The 15,734-nt window shown below is 40.9% G+C and overlaps 3 protein-coding genes across 5 annotated transcripts; 2 read left to right on the forward strand and 1 right to left on the reverse strand.

Moving 5' to 3' along the window:
• Positions 1 to 3,609: 3,609 nt before the first annotated feature.
• LOC108041058 (glutamate transporter polyphemus) lies at positions 3,610 to 6,725 on the reverse strand. Of its 3 annotated transcripts, XM_017118827.1 has the most exons (7): positions 6,560 to 6,725; positions 6,429 to 6,494; positions 5,227 to 5,377; positions 4,686 to 5,165; positions 4,453 to 4,631; positions 3,973 to 4,145; positions 3,610 to 3,906 (listed from the first exon to the last, which is right to left on the reverse strand). In XM_017118827.1, exons 1-7 carry the CDS (start codon positions 6,631 to 6,633, stop codon positions 3,647 to 3,649), a joined length of 1,383 nt encoding a protein of 460 aa, XP_016974316.1. In that variant the 5' UTR covers positions 6,634 to 6,725; the 3' UTR covers positions 3,610 to 3,646. The 3 variants fall into 3 exon arrangements, with proteins under 3 accessions (XP_016974316.1, XP_016974317.1, XP_016974318.1); XM_017118828.1 differs by lacking the exons at positions 6,429 to 6,494; positions 6,560 to 6,725 and having other exon boundaries at positions 5,223 to 5,286; XM_017118829.2 differs by lacking the exons at positions 3,610 to 3,906; positions 3,973 to 4,145; positions 4,453 to 4,631 and having other exon boundaries at positions 4,844 to 5,165; positions 5,223 to 5,377.
• Positions 6,726 to 12,137: 5,412 nt separating this feature from the next.
• LOC108041083 (origin recognition complex subunit 4) lies at positions 12,138 to 13,736 on the forward strand. The gene is made up of 2 exons (XM_017118868.2): positions 12,138 to 12,401; positions 12,457 to 13,736. Exons 1-2 carry the CDS (start codon positions 12,210 to 12,212, stop codon positions 13,642 to 13,644), a joined length of 1,380 nt encoding a protein of 459 aa, XP_016974357.1. The 5' UTR covers positions 12,138 to 12,209; the 3' UTR covers positions 13,645 to 13,736.
• A 239-nt stretch (positions 13,737 to 13,975) lies between these two features.
• LOC108041084 lies at positions 13,976 to 14,982 on the forward strand. Its single transcript, XM_017118869.2, has 2 exons — positions 13,976 to 14,289; positions 14,349 to 14,982. The coding sequence occupies exons 1-2, from the start codon at positions 14,107 to 14,109 to the stop codon at positions 14,766 to 14,768; spliced, it is 603 nt and encodes a 200-aa protein (XP_016974358.1). The 5' UTR covers positions 13,976 to 14,106; the 3' UTR covers positions 14,769 to 14,982.
• Positions 14,983 to 15,734: the final 752 nt, after the last annotated feature.

The raw sequence follows: 15,734 nt of genomic DNA on the forward strand, positions 1-15,734 counted from the left end.
CACACTTAATTAGCAGCCTCGAATGGGAGGAGATGCCAACCCTCAACTCTCATTGATTGCAGTCGGCTACACTCGGAAAAACCCATTTCCTCATATGTCCTTGGGTCCACAAAGAATTCCTGACTTTTAGGTTGGTCATTCTTTTGATTTTTGAGTGTAAAAAATGCAAGTTCAACAAAAGAAATGGATAATTTATCAAACTGCGTATCATAAAACAAATTATAATAGTTATGGATGCTTTTCTTGACACTTTTGAAAATCACTTCATAAAGGATTTAGATCCCATAATTAAATAACAAGAGTTTCGATTTATAACATCCAGAAATTTACCTTTTCGTTAGATCCATTTTCTCGTGTTCATAGAAATATAAAAATAAATAGATAATGATTTTAAACTGATGATTTGCAGTGCTTTCTTAAGAAATAGCAGGCCATAATGTAAGAATTTTCTCTTATTTTATTACTTAGTGATTTGACAAACCCTTAACTTAAAAATACAAGACCTGAATAGTATAATTAGAAACTCATAGAGGATTTAAATGCTTTTAAATAATTATAATTTATTGATCTCTATTTTCTTCCGAGTGCAGGCGACAACTTGTATCTTTGAATCTCGAAGATAGCCGGACTGCTTGAGTATGCAAATCGGTTGGCAAACTCGAGCTGAATGATTTGGTCAACTCTTTTGGCCCTCTGGGCTGAAATTCGCCAACCCCCTGCTCAAGAATTTAGCATGCAAGTGGTCATGTGACCCGAGGCTGTGAGCCAGCTCTGTTGCATATTTGTTGCATAATGCCAACTTATGCACTGGCACATTGTTGACCAGTTGTCCGGAATCTCTCCGCTCTCTCTATATATCCTATATCCTGCATACTATATCGCATATATCCCGATTCCTCCGACCCTCGGCTTACATTATTTGCCGCTGTGTCCACTGCCAAAGTGTTTTGGGTTGAAAAATCTACAAATCGCATGCCGCAAACAAAAGCAAATGCCAGCAGAAGGATGTGGATGGCTGGATGGATGGATGGATGAATGGATGGATGGATGGAAGGATAGATGGCTGAACGCTTAGAGGGATAGATGGTTAGATGGCTGGCATACCGGCATTATTCCACGTCACTGGCCAGTGCACATTTCAAATTGGAAAGGAACGCTGCAAATACTGGGAACTTGGCTAGAATTCTCGGGCAAACTCTCATTCAAGGCGAAATAAATAAGTAAATAGTTGAGATGCTCTCGCCGCTGTGACAATTCGGCTTTCATTCTTTTACCTCCCAACATCCTGCCCCCTTTGCGGTTTAATTTTCCCATCCCGTCGGCATGCAAATCACATACAATCAGAATGAAGTAAACGTGGGCCAAAGGCAAATATGACATTTCAGTCAGCCAAGTAAATAAATGTTAGGCGGCGCAAATGGAACGTGCCAAAGCCGCCTGAAGAGTACGAGACCTCAGACACTCGACCCCGGAGTTACCTTCACCGATGCTCCGGGGTCTCAATCTTCATCTAGCCCCCAGGATCCCCGTTTATCCCTGCCTTTTGCACCTGTCAATCCTCCGCAAACAACTGTGAGCAGTCATTTTCCAGCCCGAGAAATGTGGAGCTTCCCCAGATGGATTTTTATGCTTAGGAGTGTCTGGTTAAACAGGAATGACCTGTTTTCGAGATTTTATATTTCGGACAGGCATGCGAACATTTTCTACATTATTTTTGTTCATAGCTTAAAGCGAAAGATTTGCCTAATTTAAATGGTAATTAATAAACTTGCGTGTGGTACTTTGAACAGTTCTGTGTTTTATAGGTAAATAAATATGAAATAAAAAATATACGTGATTTATATACTAAGACTTTCATGTTCTTTTTAATGGCATCTTAGATAATTTTGTGCAACTATTTTAAACTTCTGACATTATCTTCAGACTTAAGGTTTTTAATTTTTGTAATTTGTTGCTCTGGAATATAAACTTGTTATTAACATTTTAGCAGTTGTTTTATTTTTACAATCTAAACCTTATGTTTAAGAAATAAGTTGCTTGTGTATAAAATCCTTTAGCCTTCCATCATATCTCGTCTTCAGCCATACTTTCTTCCCATTCCCAAAGTCGTCTTGTACTTCGTTTTCCTTTCTTTTTAGCCTACAAATAATTGTATTAAAATGGGAATTTTTCAATTTAAGAGTTTGGGCTGACAGGAGTCTAGCGGACATGTGACAGGCGAGACAGTCGGGAATGAAGTTGTGGCACGCATTGTCTGGAGATCTGGAGACTCCACGGAAGGGGCCAGCGACATTTTAGCCACCGAGGAAGCCATGTGGGACTTGCTCCACCTCCGCCACTACTACTGATTTTTGCACACCCAGCTTTTCCTAGTTTGCAGCGAATTGTTTGATAATGACACTGACATGATGCTGCACTGACAACTAGGCAAGAAACTGGCTGCAGCCGCAGGAGTCCTGTAGTCCTGGAATCCACCCAGCCACCCAACCACCCAACCACCCACTTCCGCATCCTGTCTGGCCCACGGAATTATATACGAAAATTAGTTGAAGCGGCGCGCCGCTGGCAAATTTTGTATGTGAGCTTTTCCTTTTGCCTGATCTCATTTCGTGTTTCCTTTCTTTTCGTCTTTTTTTTTTGCCCGTTGATTTGCTTTTCGGTTTCGGGCCTTATTTTTGGGGGCCAGTGCAAGCGGCGCTCTAAATTAAGTTTTAAGCAACATGTCTGCAAAAATCATGCCCCAGGATACTCGTCCACGTCCTCGTCCCCGCACTCATCCCTCTTGCTTCCTTCATCCTGGCTGCTGTCGCTGGCAGTCGCAACGTTTTATTCTTCGCCTCCTCTCTCGACTTGCTTTTTTCTTGTATTTCTATTTGAAGAATGGAAATTGTGTTTTGTGTGTGTTTGCTGCAGTAGTGGTCTTCCTTGTCCTTCGTGCAGTTCCTTGAGGAGCTGCAGGACTATTTTTTCGTATTTATTTATTTTCTTTTTTATTTTTTTTAGTTGTATTTCGCTGGCCGTGCTATTTACACTGGCGCAGTCAACAGTCGCCGTCGTCGGCAGTTGCTTTTCCTGTGCCTATTTATATATATAAGATATATATATATATATATTTGCAGGGATTGTACTTCTTCTTGGCTGGGAATTTGTATTTGTGTATTTGTCTTTTAGTTTATTGTGCGGCAGCTAGGCAACTTTGCCTTTTGTATTTGCGCTCCATTGAGGCAAGGAATTCAATTTTAAAATCCCCCAAACCAGCAAACGAGGCAGGGACTTGTGGTCCTGGCTGCATTTGATTACAGCTCTCCGGGACGGGGAATTCATTTTAAGTGATCGGCGGCCCCTGTGCCACGGCTCAGCTAATTAAACGTGGCGTATACTTGATGTGCGCCTAGTCGAGTATACGCCACGTTGGGCAAACAAGAACCGGCCGGCGGAGCTTAGACAACAAACTTAATAGGGGATAAGCTAGCAGCCGGCAAACACTTGGCTGGCAATTAATTAAAAGCCACCGAACAAGCAGCTAAATATTTGGTCCTTAAACGAAACAACGAGGTACAAAGGCGGACAACTGGGAAAATCCGATTTTATTGCCAGCAATGAGCAGCAGAAGCTGGGAAACATTCCAAATAAAAGTACATTTCCCCTACATGTTGCTGACCGTCAGCCGAAAATCGTGGATCAGCTGTATCATGGCCACTGTGCAACCCACTGTGCCGAATATCAGACCAATTAGTATGAGCAGTATATCGCGAATCAGCTTCCACATCAGTCGGCCATATCCTGAGTCGTAATTCAAGAATAAGTCGATCAAGGCCGGGCAAAAAAGGTTCAGATTACTCAGCGAAAAAGCGCCTTCCAATTCCGTGAGGGCAGCCAAATTGGGCACTCCCACAGCCACAGCACCTGAAGAATTTTGTAGTTCATTGTATTTTTTATTAATTTTAATTAATTATAAGGATTTAAGCTAACCTGTCAGCAACAAAAAGGTTAGGCGCACTATGTACTCAATCAAAGTTTGATGCTTGCCTCTTTCTGGGGAGTTGCTATAGTCGCTAAATATTACAGTGATCACCACAAAGCCATTCAACGGATAACTGAGAAAAATTCCCGAGGCTATGAAAACCTTGATGACCTGGGAAAGGCTACGAGAGGAAAAGAAAATTTAAAAGAAATTATGGTTAAGAAATATAAAGCATGTAACAAAAGACTATAATACATTATTTTAATGACAGTTGTATCTTTTAAAGAATATATTTAAATCTAATTAATAGATAACAATTTGGCAAGTGATTAAACCAAATAAAATATGGTTTAATATTTTTTAAATATTGTTTGCAAAGTTTTAAATCAAATAGGTAAGAGTTATTACACGGTGTAGTCTGTGCAAGCATTTAACATTTAATAAAACAACTTATTAACAATTAATTAATATATGTAAATAATACTTACATTTCGTTCTTGGGAATGTTCAGGGTGATGCTGGCTTCGACACTTTCGCCAAACCGCCAATATCCGATTATACCAAAAAAGATGTTGGAAAGCAGGATGAAGAATACAGCCAGGTTAAGGACTCCAAAGATTCCCAGATAGCTCTGCGGGTGCGCCATGTGGGCCTCGACGACCAACATCTAAGCAATAGACTTACTTGAAAATAACAATTATTTCGCAATTATTTTACTTACAGAACCCACAGCTGTAAGTGAAAAAGCGGCGATGGAAAAGAATTCAATCCATTCGACTGGAGGCGTGCTCAACTCGCGATCTTTAATATCGGGCAGACCACTAAACAAATAGTACATAATCAGGGCAAATCCAGCATATAGGAAGAAGTTGGAAACCAAATTCAAGGGCACCAGATACTTCAGACGGCGGATCATGAAGAGCGGCAGGAGCAGCAAACAAGCGCCCAAAACATAATACCGCTCGTTGTACTTATCCCCATAATAGTCACCGATCTCCTTGAAGTTCTTGGCCACGAAAACCAGGTAAACGGTGCACAACAGGAACTGTCCGAAGACCAGAACGCAGGAGGTCAGAAATCCGGCAGTTCGTCCGAAGCACTGCACCCACTTTGGACCATCCTCGTAGGCGATTCTCACCGCTTCCGGCATGGAAACCTGTGGAACTTGTCGCCTCCGACAGCACTCGGTCATTCCAGATATCTACTGGTTGGGCGGATAATTAAATCGGGGATCTCGGGTCCCGAGGTAGCCACTTACAGACCAGCAAGTGGATGGAGTAGGTCAGGAGGATCATCAGCAGGATGGACATCACGGCCCCCACCACGAATCCCGAGCAGCGGAATGCCAACGGCATCGCCAGGATTCCCGTTCCAATCACACATTTCAGCAGGGAAATAAAGGCATCGCAATTGCTGCGTTGAAAATCCATTAATTAATTGTTAAAGTAATACTTATGCAATTGAAATATAATTTTTTATTTTTATACCCTTGCAGAGGGTATTATAATTTCAGTCAAAAGTTTGCTACGCAGTGCAAGGCACATTTCCGACCCTATAATGTAGATATATTCAGCATCTCAAGTCGACCTAATCATGTCCAATTCCATGCAAACTAGTCACTAGTTTTAAAAGTACCAGGATGAAACTTAGCGAAATAGAAGACATTCTAGTAAAATTACTACTTTACATGACTGAACGTACGGGGCTTCTGGAGTCCATAACTTTACGAAATTTAATCCGATTATAAAGTGACATACCTCTTAAGACTTGTGATTCGATTCTCTAAAAATCTGCATTTCAAATTTTCAATTTACCGTCCATCAACTTTTTGACCCATTTTCATGTTAGTTATTTCTAAGTTTCCGATGAGTTGTTAAATGGTGACCCAATACTCGACTTCTAGAGTCCATAACTTTACGAAATTTAATCCGATTTTAAAGTGACATACCTCTTAAGACTTGTGATACGATTCTCTAAAAATCTGCATTTAAAATTTTCAATTTACCGTTCATCAACTTTTTGACCCATTTTCATGTTAGTTATTTCTAAGTTTCCGATGAGTTGTTAAATGGTGACCCAAAACTCGACTTCCAGAGTCCATAACTTTACGAAATTTTATCCGATTTTAAAGTGACATACCTCTTAAGACTTGTGATTTGATTCTCTAAAAATCTGCATTTAAAATTTTCAATTTACCGTCCATCAACTTTTCGACCCATTTTCATGTTAGTTATTTCTAAGTTTCCGATGTCATGAAACGCGTAACTCAAATGGGGACTACTAGAGTCCATAACTTTACCAAATTACATATTTTGTTATTAAATAACAAGAAATCATTGAATAAGGATAAGATTATGTATAATCGATTTAACTTTAAGTGAACAATAGTTACTCTCTAAGTAAAATAGTAACCAAATAAAACACATTCCTTTTAGAACTTATGAAAAGATAAAATGAAACTCACGTCAATGGCACCTCCACGCTTCGCTTCTCATAGGGATTATAGATGTAGAACGAGGTGATGGACTGGCTGCAATGAACCCAAGGATTAGGCCCGAGGAAAAGGTCAAGACACAAAGCCAGAAGACAACTCACGCTATGGTCAGCGGCTCATTGTGGTCGCCAGGATCGTCCCGTTTTTGGGCCTGATCCTGCTGCTTCGGCTCCATTGCCAGTTTTTAGCAGCCTCCAGAAGGAGTGGCAACATCAGCGGCAATGGAGTCAAATACAAAGAGCTACAAAAAACACAAGGGCAACGAAAATTGTCTCGCACTTTTGACAACAATTCCAAATTAGCTTAGTCAATTGGATAGCCCTGTTTCCATTTCCATTTCCGTTTCTGCTTCTCAGCTCTGCAGCTGCGCACATTCAATTCACTTAGGTTGCAACTTATATTGCCGCAGCCCAATCAAAATGGCTGCACATGCGCGCCCATTATCATAATAAGCGCAACTTATTGCCCGATTCGCGGTCCTGCAGCGCATAAAGTTTCCTAACTAACGGCAGATTGGTCCTGCGGTCGCAGGACGAAGGTTCCTGGGCATTGGGGTCAAGGCAAGGAGTGAAAAGGGCTTGGGATCCTGGTGACAATTTGCCATTGTTAGCTACGGTTCACCCAGATAATGAAGGATAAAATGCTTATTAAATACCATTGTTTGAGGATTTTAAAACATTTTTCAAATGTTTTTGTCTTCACCAAAAAACTACGATCTTTTTATCAGCTGTTGGTAAAAAATACACCCATTGTTTAAAAAAACTGCTTGCAATATCTCAAAATATTACTCTATTATAACACAATTTTATATCTAAAGTATTGAGATTTTGTTAATAATAACAATACATTTCCTTGTAAATTACATTTACAAACATATAATAAATTTATAATAAATATATAATAAATATATTTTATAATTTCTGGATTCAAAATACTGATTAGAAGATAAATACTTATGTAATTAAAATATGTATTTAATAATTAAGAATGGTTTATAAATTTTAGATAGAACTTCTATAATCAAGCAAAATCCTTTTAATCATGTAGAGGTAAGATAAATTCAACCAAATTATATCCCGATTAACCTACCCAAACGTATTCCCCCCTGGCCAGGCTTTACTGTAGCCCTTGGCTGATGGTAATCTCCGGCTGCATCCCCACTTCCCCCCACCCCCGCTGAATATCCTGCGACGCTCGCCGGAGGACGATTGTCATGCCAGAATGCGCACTTCCGCGTCCGCATTTAGTTAGTTGTTGTGTCTCTGGGTGAGTTTAACAGTAAATTGAATTAAAATTTATTGTGCAAATTGCAGAATTCCGAAATCGCGCTGCGCTGCACACAGAACTCTCGCCGAGACAGCGGCGCAAATCCAATACAAATAAAATTAAGTAAAAATGCACAGTGCTTCGGTAGTAAAGGGGTTATCAGGGGGGGAATATACACATATATACATATATATATATGGAAGGAGCGCCTGTGTTGGCACAGAAATATGCAAATGCGATATTGTCGCTGGGCGACATTTACAACAATTACAATAACAACGAAGGCACCTAACTGCGTGCGACATGTGACACGATATTCAAATAAAGGCGGTGGGGGCGGGCCATTTATAGCATATATTTTGCATAAAGGGAAATATGCAGCAGGAGCTGTAACTGCTGGAAAAGCTGGTTGGGAAAAGAAGACGGGAAAAACGGGAAACGAGCGGGAGCAGCGCAGCACAGCGCAGAAATCAAATAAAACAAATTTGGAATTTTACAGCAGACAAGGAACCGAGCGGCAGCATCGAAGGAACCAAAGAACTGCTTATGTGCGACAATGTCCTGGTCCTGGTCCTGTTCCTCATCCTCATCCTTGTTTTCCCTTTCGTCCTTCGCTACCTCCACATCCACATGTTCCTTAAACTGTCAGCAATGTGCGAGTGCGACTGCCAGTGTGTATGTTATGGAAACAAACAGACTGACATTCAATTTAAATTCCTATACAAATAATTGCATGGCATTGGCGTGGGTCAGAGGGGTGCGATAAAGGGGATCGTTTTGCGTTTGGTCTTGGGTTTCGAATGGGGGGGAGGTAGCTGTGATTGCTGCCGCCTGCTAACGATAGATTGCAGCTCACGGACAAAACCCTAACCTGAACTGAACTCGATTTTTCACAATATTTATGCACAAAGCAAAACCAGGACACTGGGGATCTGAGTGGCTAATGCTATTCTTAGTTGCAAAAATTAACTCAGAGCTACACACAGAAAAATCTTAACACAATTGGTAAGCTAATTAAATATTTATATAATTTTTATAATCCATAGGTATGTCTATTAAGATTCCTTAATTTAATTGCTTTTAAATTTATTATTAATAATTTATTATTATTTTTAAACATATTGTTAGTCTTTCTAGTTAATCTAGGTTAACAGATCTTTTTTATGTAAGTAACCTTACAAATGTCAAATGAGACCAAAAAGAGTTCTTTTATCAAACGTTCAACACATTGTCTTTTTTTGACTTTCATATTTTCTAGTTTTCACAAATTGAGCCAATGCAAATTTTATTTATTTCCGTTCTTTTTTTTTTTTTTTAAACCATTTGTTAGTATATACATAACACATATACATAAACAATCACTTATTAAATATATATTATGTTTTAAATAATATGTAATCCTGTAAACTCCCTTTGCTTTTTCATTACCGGTTCCTTTAAGGCTATTCTTAAATTGCGATATTTAATGCATATTCCTTGATTTTTTCCTTCAATTTCCTCAATCGCCTGATTTGCCTAGCTCAATGTCAATGGCCGACACGACTAAGGTTCTGATATAGCAGAAAGTCATCTGGCAAATAATTATAAATTCCCGGCGCTGCTCGTCTGCCTGCCTGCTCGCTGGCTTTTATCCCCCGCGCCATTATCCGTGGCTCATCATCAGCTAAACCGAAAATAAATGCCATTTCTAGCAAATTTCTCAATGCAGCGCACGCACAGGACGACAAGCCAGGACCACGGCCACAAGGATGTGCTGGCTTTTGTCCCTGCCAATTGGCGCTCACCTGGCTCACCTCAAGTGATGGGATAGGTACTTTCTGTACCTATTTATTACCATTTTTATCAAAAGTATAAAAAGTAAGTAGTAATAAAATGCGATCAAGGGCTTAACATTTAAAATAGAATATAGAATAAAATTTAAATGAACGCACAAAAGGACTACAAAATTATTTCAGTTAAATTTCTGTACCTTATGCTGAATATTTTAAGTGGACGAGTTTTTCACAATTTTTGCATGATCTTTCAGAATTGAAAAGACTTTGAGAATGGTAATAACAAAAAACCAATAAATCTAAATTTATAGTTTTCATAGCAGGGGCAGTAAAGGGGACACTTCCGATGCTATACAGTTATATATTTTTGATCAGCATTATTAGGAGAGACCAGACAAGTTCAACAAAAACTATTCTATTAGAAAACTATTTCGGCTTGAGTAGGCTAACTTAAAAATAAGTGGAAAATAGGGTGTAAGCAAACACATTAAACAAGGTAATACTAATAAATAAATCTTTCAGACGAACTCAGGTATTAATAATAACACTACTATGTAAATCATAATGCTGTACGCATGGGACTTTTTTAGGTACCTATAAATGTACCTAGATAAAACTCTACAATTTGGTCTGCCATCTCTGCTACCCTAACTCACCTGTCGTGGGGGCGGCATCCAAAAACATTATCGCCGCGCTTATCGCGTCGTCATCATCGGCGTTATCAACAGCTTAGCGACGCCGCAAAAACTTTGCAAGTGCGCCACGTTCCCCTGCAGTGACTGCCACGCCCCCCGGCCCGCTCCATCGCCCACCATTCCGTGCGCCTCAATAATTTTGATCAGATTTTCTGACGCGCTTGTCCGGCGGTGGTGTCGTGCTTCCTACAATATTTTTGCATTTATAATGCAATTCATCGTTCATTTTTCATACTTGCACAAAGTGGATTTTTATTAGATTCCCTTTATTCTCCACTCTGCTATCTTTTTTTTGATTTTGCCCGTCGGTTGCTTTGTGAACTTTGTTTTTGCTATGCGTAGACTGCACTTTGCCCGGTTTTAATGTGGTCTGGCCATATGGAGCGTTGGGCAGCTTGAAATTTCAATATCATCGAACTGGGGATGAGCAACAGAAACCAATAAATTCTCAAAAAGGATAAGAACGCACTCGCAGGGAAAACTATTGACAGGGACAAGGGGCAGAAAAACTATACATTTGATAAATTTTATTTATTGTTTTCTTGGGAAATCTAATTTTATATAATAACTTCAACAAAAACCTTTTAAAATGTATTTACTCATAAGATGAGTGCATTAAAGCATTTTAAATATTAATGCATGTCATATAAACAGATTGATAGTTGCGAACAATGAAATTAATTTATATATATTATTTAAGCCCTTACTTGAAATTAAATTGTTTTCTTTTCCATCTTTGACGAGCTCTTGATCTATTGACTGGTTGTCCCAAATTTGATATATCAAAAAATAACTTAAAGGCAGACTAAACCAATTCGGTATCAGCTAGTGGTATTAATTCTTAATTTACAATACAAATTCTTAAATTATATTAAAATACGTATTTTGTTTTCATTTATTCATCACCATTTTTACCATCATCCCTTCGAAAGGAATTCACACGCTCTCCGCTTTTAATAACTGAAAAAGTTCAAAGTGCGTGGCTTCATTTATTATGCATATTTTCCACACAATTTGTCAATGCTGTTCGCTTTTGTACGAGGCCGTCGAGAAAAACTATTTGGAAAACAAACGCAAAGCAGCACAGCCCCTCCACACACATTGCGAATTTTCTATTAAATAAACTGTCAGTCATTGACGTTGGTGCGTCGACGACGTGCGGATGCGAAAGTCATACCCGATGATGTTCCAAATAATTGCACTTGTGAATGGGGGGAGGGGAAAGGGGGGGGGTCATATGAACACATATGGGGATGGGAAATATTAACGGCATTTTTAGTGAGCGGCACGCAGACAAAGGATAAGAATAGCGGCCATGCCACCGCAGCATATTATTTGCCCGTCTGGGTCGTAATTGAATGTTACACGTAAAATATTGCAAGGAAAGTGAGTTGGGTTCATTACGGGGTCACACAACGTGAGCTTGGGAACCACATACCACATCATTTTCAACGCATTGACAATGAGTGGCAGAAAAAATTAGAGTCAAGTTCCAGTAAGGCAAATTCTTTAGGCTTCCTTTTTGAGGATCATCTCCACTTGGTCATCAATCTAGAAAGTCCAAAGAATTCACCTTTACTTGTAGCGTTTCATGGCGCTAGCACACATTATTAATTGGGCTCTGTTTTTTATACTTCACGATAACAGTTATAGTCTTATAGAAGGCTTCAAAATGAGAAAACATTTGGAGTTTTCAACTGAAAACGGTTTTTGGTTCATATTTTTTTACTAAGTGGTAAAAACTGAAAAACTTATGTTTTAAATTTTCAAATACCATTCTGTGACCGTTATTTTTTGTCTTGGTATTTTTACTGGTATATTACCGGTAAAGTGTCGCGGCTAGCAAATTTGTTAACCGGTTTCTGTTACTTCTCATTTCTATCGAAGTTCAAAACCTTCTTTAAATACAATTTTAGCACATCAAGCGACGGTCCTACTATTTTATTGTTTACGTTTGTTTGTTTTTGGCGCGTTTTAGATTCTTGCTTATTTTTAAACTTAAGATACCACCGCTAAATATGCCGGAGGCGGAACAGGACTTGGCCAAGACGAGGCGATTCCTAAAGGAGCGCCTGCAGCGAGACTACACCACTTTGAGGGGCTACGCGGAGGAGCGCTCCAATGTGCGTCAATTGCTGCAACGCACTGCGGAAATGGGCGAGTCCAACTCCCTGCTGCTCATTGGACCGCGAGGATCCGGCAAGACCACGGTATGGATTATAGATATAGACGAGACCATTGCTAATAATCCACAAAATCCCTCAGCTCATCAACGCCGTGCTTGTGGATTTGCTGGCCAACAAATCGTTCGTGGAGAACACGCTGATCGTTCACCTGGACGGAAACCTCCACACAGACGACCGCGTGGCCCTCAAGTCCATTACCGTGCAGATGCAACTGGAGAATGCCGCAAATGGACGTGTCTTTGGGTCCTTTGCCGAGAACCTGGCCTTCCTGCTGCAGTGCCTCAAGGCGGGCGGCAAGCAATCGAAGAGCGTGGTCTTCATCCTTGAGGAGTTCGATCTGTTCTGTGCCCACCACAATCAGACGCTGCTCTACAACCTCTTCGACGTCTCCCAGTCCGCCCAGGCGCCCATCTGCGTGCTGGGCGTCACCTGTCGGCTGGACGTGATCGAGTTGCTGGAGAAGCGGGTCAAGTCGCGCTTCTCGCACCGGCAGGTTTTTCTGTTTCCCAGCTCGGAGCGCTTCGAGGAGTACGTGACCCTGTGCCGGGATCTACTGTCCCTGCCCACCGGCAGTTCAATTCAAGCGGCAGCGGAACGCGTTGATGGCTTGCAGAAGATCCGGTCGGAGGCGCTGTGCTTCGCACGCAACCACTTCGACCCCGGTGAGTACTCCTTCTCACCGAGAGTCCGTGAGAGCTGGAACAAGCAGGTGGCCAAGGTACTGGCCTCCCAGCAGGCTCATCGCACCCTACAGTCGCTCTACGACTTCGACATCAGCGAGGCCTTCCTCAAGAGCTTCCTGTTCCGCCTGGTGGCCCAGCTCCGGCCACAATCGCCCCACATCACCGCCGAGAAAATGGCCGCACTGGGATCGCAGTTCGAAGGCGACGACAAGATCGAGCTGCTCTGCGGACTCTCCGTTCTGGAGCTGTGCCTCATCATCTCAATTAAGCACCACTCGGAGATCTACGACCGCGATCCCTTTAACTTCGAGATCATCTTCGCTCGCTTCTCCAAGTTCGCCAAGGTGTCCACCACGATGCAGGGCGTGGAGCGGTCCATCGTGTTGAAGGCCTTCGAGCATCTGCGCATCGGAGAGTTGATCATGCCGCTGTCCGGTGGAGCAGGCGGCGGTGTGGGCAAGGTGCAGAAGGAGTTCGAGATGCACAAGCTGGCTTTGACCTACGGCCAAATCCATCAGGCTGTGCAGCGATACCAGGCTCTGCCCACGGAGGTGGCCCAGTGGGCGCAGAGCTCACTGATCTAGATCTGAGACACCGGTCTCATTCCCTTAATCGAAATCATTATTTCCTTAATTGTTTGTATTTATTTATTATTTTTAATAAAGTTGAAACTTAATTGGTTTAAGTATAATCTTTAGAAATTAAATGTAGGTAGCTTCAGATCATTTTATACTTGATTTTATAATTATCTCTTTTTAATGTAAAACTATAATTTTGATTTTATCTATCTAAATGTATACATATATATTAGTAAGATCAATTGATATTTGAATATTTTATTTGAAAAACCAATTTTGAACATACGATATGTCTGTGCATTTAGGTCAGCAAAGAACACTTCTTATCAATCCCGAACTAAATCGATCGATAATGCTAATTCCTTTGGCCACCCGCATATTTATAAAACCCAAAATGAGGGTGGATCTCGATATATAAAGACAATCCCTTGTGAGGCAGAAGTCAGGTGAACTGTGAACGGCATCAGCATGAGGTTCCTAACTGTTCTGGCTTTTTCGCTCCTGGTGGCTCTTGTGGCCATCAGTCAAGCGGATGACAGTCCAGGATTCTTCCTGAAGATCACCAAGAACGTGCCGCGACTGGGAAAGCGAGGTGAGAGCTTTGCCATGAAGAACCTGAAGACCATACCCAGAATAGGACGAAGTGAGCAGGTGAGTCTGAGCAGAAAGCATCCTTTAAGGACTTTTGTAAACCCACAAACTGATTCCAGACCTCTGTGACTCCACTGTTGGCCTGGCTGTGGGATCTGGACACCACTCCCAGCAAGAGACGTCTGCCCTCCGGGGATTCGAAGGCACAGGAGCAGGAACTCAACGTGGTGCAGCCCGTCAACTCCAATACCCTGCTGGAGTTACTGGACAACAATGCCATTCCCAGCGAGCAGGTGAAGTTCGTCCACTGGAGGGACTTTGATCGTGCCCTCCAGGCGGACTCCGATCTGTACGCAAAGGTCATCCAGCTGGGCCGCCGTCCGGATCAGCACCTCAAGCAATCCCTCAGCTTCGGCAGCTTTGTCCCGATCTTCGGCGACGAACAGAACCCGGCCTTCATGATGTACAACAACAACGAGGATCAGGAGCTGTACGGCGGCGGTGGTAATCGCCACTTCCTGAAGTACAACACCTTGTAAGAGAAGGAGCACGAAGTCTTACCCAAATTGACAACGAAAGCTATTTAGATTCGGAATATTACAGGTTTGATTTTTATACTCCAAAAACAAAGAAGTATGAAACATTAATAAACGCATTTTTAATTTCCTAATTGCAAATATATATCCAGATCCTTACAAAGGCTCACAGCAATCATATATATAAAATTGTTTTCTTTAAAAACCAAAATGTTAAAGTCCTGAAAAACCGATTTAATTTATAGTAATCTGTCTGGAAATTTTTTGGATTTGGATGAAACATAATTTAACTGGTTCTTAACGTAAATTAAAGTACTACATATGCCTTGATCTAACTTTATTTAGGCAAGTTTTTATGAGCTACATGGAAAGAAACCTCTATTCTTTTTACGAATTTTATTACTTTTACTCGACTTTTAATTAAAAAAACTGCTTTTCATTTTATTTCTACTTTAAAAATAATATTTTACTAAATTATAAAAGTAAAAAACCTGCAATTAGTTGAGTGTTGAATCTTAACAACAAAGTTTATCAACAATTATCTTTAGGTTTTTATTTATAGACTCAAGCTTACCCATTGAAAACTCCTTAGATTGCTTGCTTTTATAATCATTTTCATTATGAATTATAATCATATTATTCTTAATTATAAAATAATTATCACATTCTTGGGGATGGCAAGCGAAAGCCCAAATTCTCGGGAATGATTGTTGGCGGATTGGACTGGAGCGGAGCCTTTCTTTATCGTCAGTCATCCCGGAAGGAATGGGAGCAGCGCATTAACGGCGATTCTTCGGCCAGGTCCACTCCACTTCGCATTGTAATCGGGGGAGTCAACAACCCAACGGCTTTCGCCTCGGTTATGACTCAATGGCGAGATCTTGGCCTTATCAAATTTATGGGACCCACTGTTGTTAGGAATTTCCAGCGATCGCATTCTTGGGCACCCTTTTACCGACTTTTACCGGC

The sequence above is a fragment of the Drosophila rhopaloa genome, unplaced genomic scaffold, assembly GCF_018152115.1.
Source record: "Drosophila rhopaloa isolate 14029-0021.01 unplaced genomic scaffold, ASM1815211v1 contig_115, whole genome shotgun sequence".
Taxonomy (NCBI): Eukaryota; Metazoa; Arthropoda; class Insecta; order Diptera; family Drosophilidae; genus Drosophila; species Drosophila rhopaloa.